We start from the raw sequence: 1,563 nt of genomic DNA, 5'->3' as shown, positions 1-1,563 counted from the left end.
AAAAGTTGTTTAGAGATTTTCTGTGGAAATGATATGATATGAGCAAAGGTGTTGCTAAAGTGGCCTGGAAGATGTTTGTTGTGCTAAGTCTTAAGGTGGTTTGGGCATTAAGCCCCTTCACAATTGGAATAGTACTCTTATATCTAAGCATATTTGGAACTTAGTTTCAAATAAAAAGTCTTTGTGGGTCCAGTGGACCAAATTGAATAAGATGAAAGGTAAGAATTTATGGGATATGGGTTTTGGTTATGATGCTTCTTGTTGTTTGGAGAGGTATTATAAATATGAGGAATTTGGTTAGAAAGCATATCTTTCATGAGATTGGAAATGGTAAAGACACTTCTTTTTGGTATGATAATTGGCACCCTATTGGCCCTTTGATCTCTGTTGTTAATGCTAAAGACATTGTTGATTCTAGTTTGTCTAAAGGTTGTACTGTTAGTGATCTTGTTAGAAATGGCACCTGGGTTTGGCCATTTAATTTAATGGTTAAAGATGATGTTGAAATTACTAGTTTCAATCCTGTGTTACAAGATGATAAGTTGGATGTGGTGAAATGGAGGTGTAATGATGGTCAATTAAAAGATTTTTCTGTGTCTAATGTTTGGCTGGATTTAAGGGATGCTAAACCTATTGTTTCTTGGCATAAAGCTGTTTGGTTTACTCAAAATATTCCTAGACATGCTTTCATGCTTTGGCTAGCTATTAATGAAAGGTTAAGTACTCAAGATAGGCTTGAACAATGGGGCCTACAACAGAATCAAGTGTGCCCTTTATGTAGTATGGTGAGGGATTCTCATTCTCACCTTTTTGTTCATTGTTCCTATGTTCAGAAAGTGTGGGTTGATTTTAAGGGTAAAGCTAAAATGGATGATCTTATTGATGCTATTTTGAGTGGTAATCACAGGTGGCCTGATATTGTTAATTTGGTTGCTACTCAAAAGTGTAATAAGTCCATTTGGAGCATTATAAGAAGGTTAGTGTTTGGAGCTGTTATTTATATGATATGGGGTGAAAGAAATGCCAGAATCTATCAAGATAAGAAAAGGAGTGAAGATGTGCTTATTAAAGCTATTTTTGATGTGGTTAGATTAAAACTATTTGGATTGAAGATTCATTACTCAAAACAGTCTCAATCTACTACTGTGATATGGGGATTTAGTCTCTTAAAGGGTAATTCTGTGCTTCTTGATAGTTTACCTAATGATCTGCACAGAAACTAAGATTTTGTTGACTTTTAGTCAACATTGGTACCTGGGTTTTCAGGTTATTAGATATCTTTATTATGTTATTTTATTATGTTTGACTAATTCTGGTCAAAATGATATTAGGGTTTCTGTGTACAATGTGGGCTGGTTAAGTGTTGTGTTGATTCTCAGCTCAAAATCCATTATTTCATATGGATTTTATTGTACTTATATGCCAGTAAGTAGTTTGGTGGTCTATTTAGGGTTAAATGGTCAACTGTTGACTTTGGACTGGAGTTGTAGTGTTCATTGTCATAATGTTGACTATTTTGACTTTCTAATGTGTACCTGGTTAATGAGGACTGTTACTGGTTTG

The 1,563-nt window shown here is 34.5% G+C and overlaps 1 protein-coding gene across 1 annotated transcript; it reads left to right on the top strand.

Moving 5' to 3' along the window:
• Nucleotides 1–284: 284 nt before the first annotated feature.
• LOC139850235 (uncharacterized) lies at nucleotides 285–1,223 on the top strand. Its single transcript, XM_071839819.1, has one exon. The coding sequence runs from the start codon at nucleotides 285–287 to the stop codon at nucleotides 1,221–1,223; it is 939 nt and encodes a 312-aa protein (XP_071695920.1).
• The last annotated feature ends 340 nt before the right edge of the window (nucleotides 1,224–1,563 follow it).

Source organism: Rutidosis leptorrhynchoides, chromosome 5, assembly GCF_046630445.1.
Source record: "Rutidosis leptorrhynchoides isolate AG116_Rl617_1_P2 chromosome 5, CSIRO_AGI_Rlap_v1, whole genome shotgun sequence".
NCBI classification, from domain to species: domain Eukaryota; kingdom Viridiplantae; phylum Streptophyta; class Magnoliopsida; order Asterales; family Asteraceae; genus Rutidosis; species Rutidosis leptorrhynchoides.
Note: the sequence above shows the minus strand (reverse complement) of the source record. Positions and strands in the feature narration are given on the sequence as shown.

Coding starts and splice junctions, on each gene's coding strand:
- LOC139850235 (XM_071839819.1), top strand. CDS start 285: ATGAGGAATTTGGTTAGAAAGCATATCTTTCATGAGATTGGAAATGGT.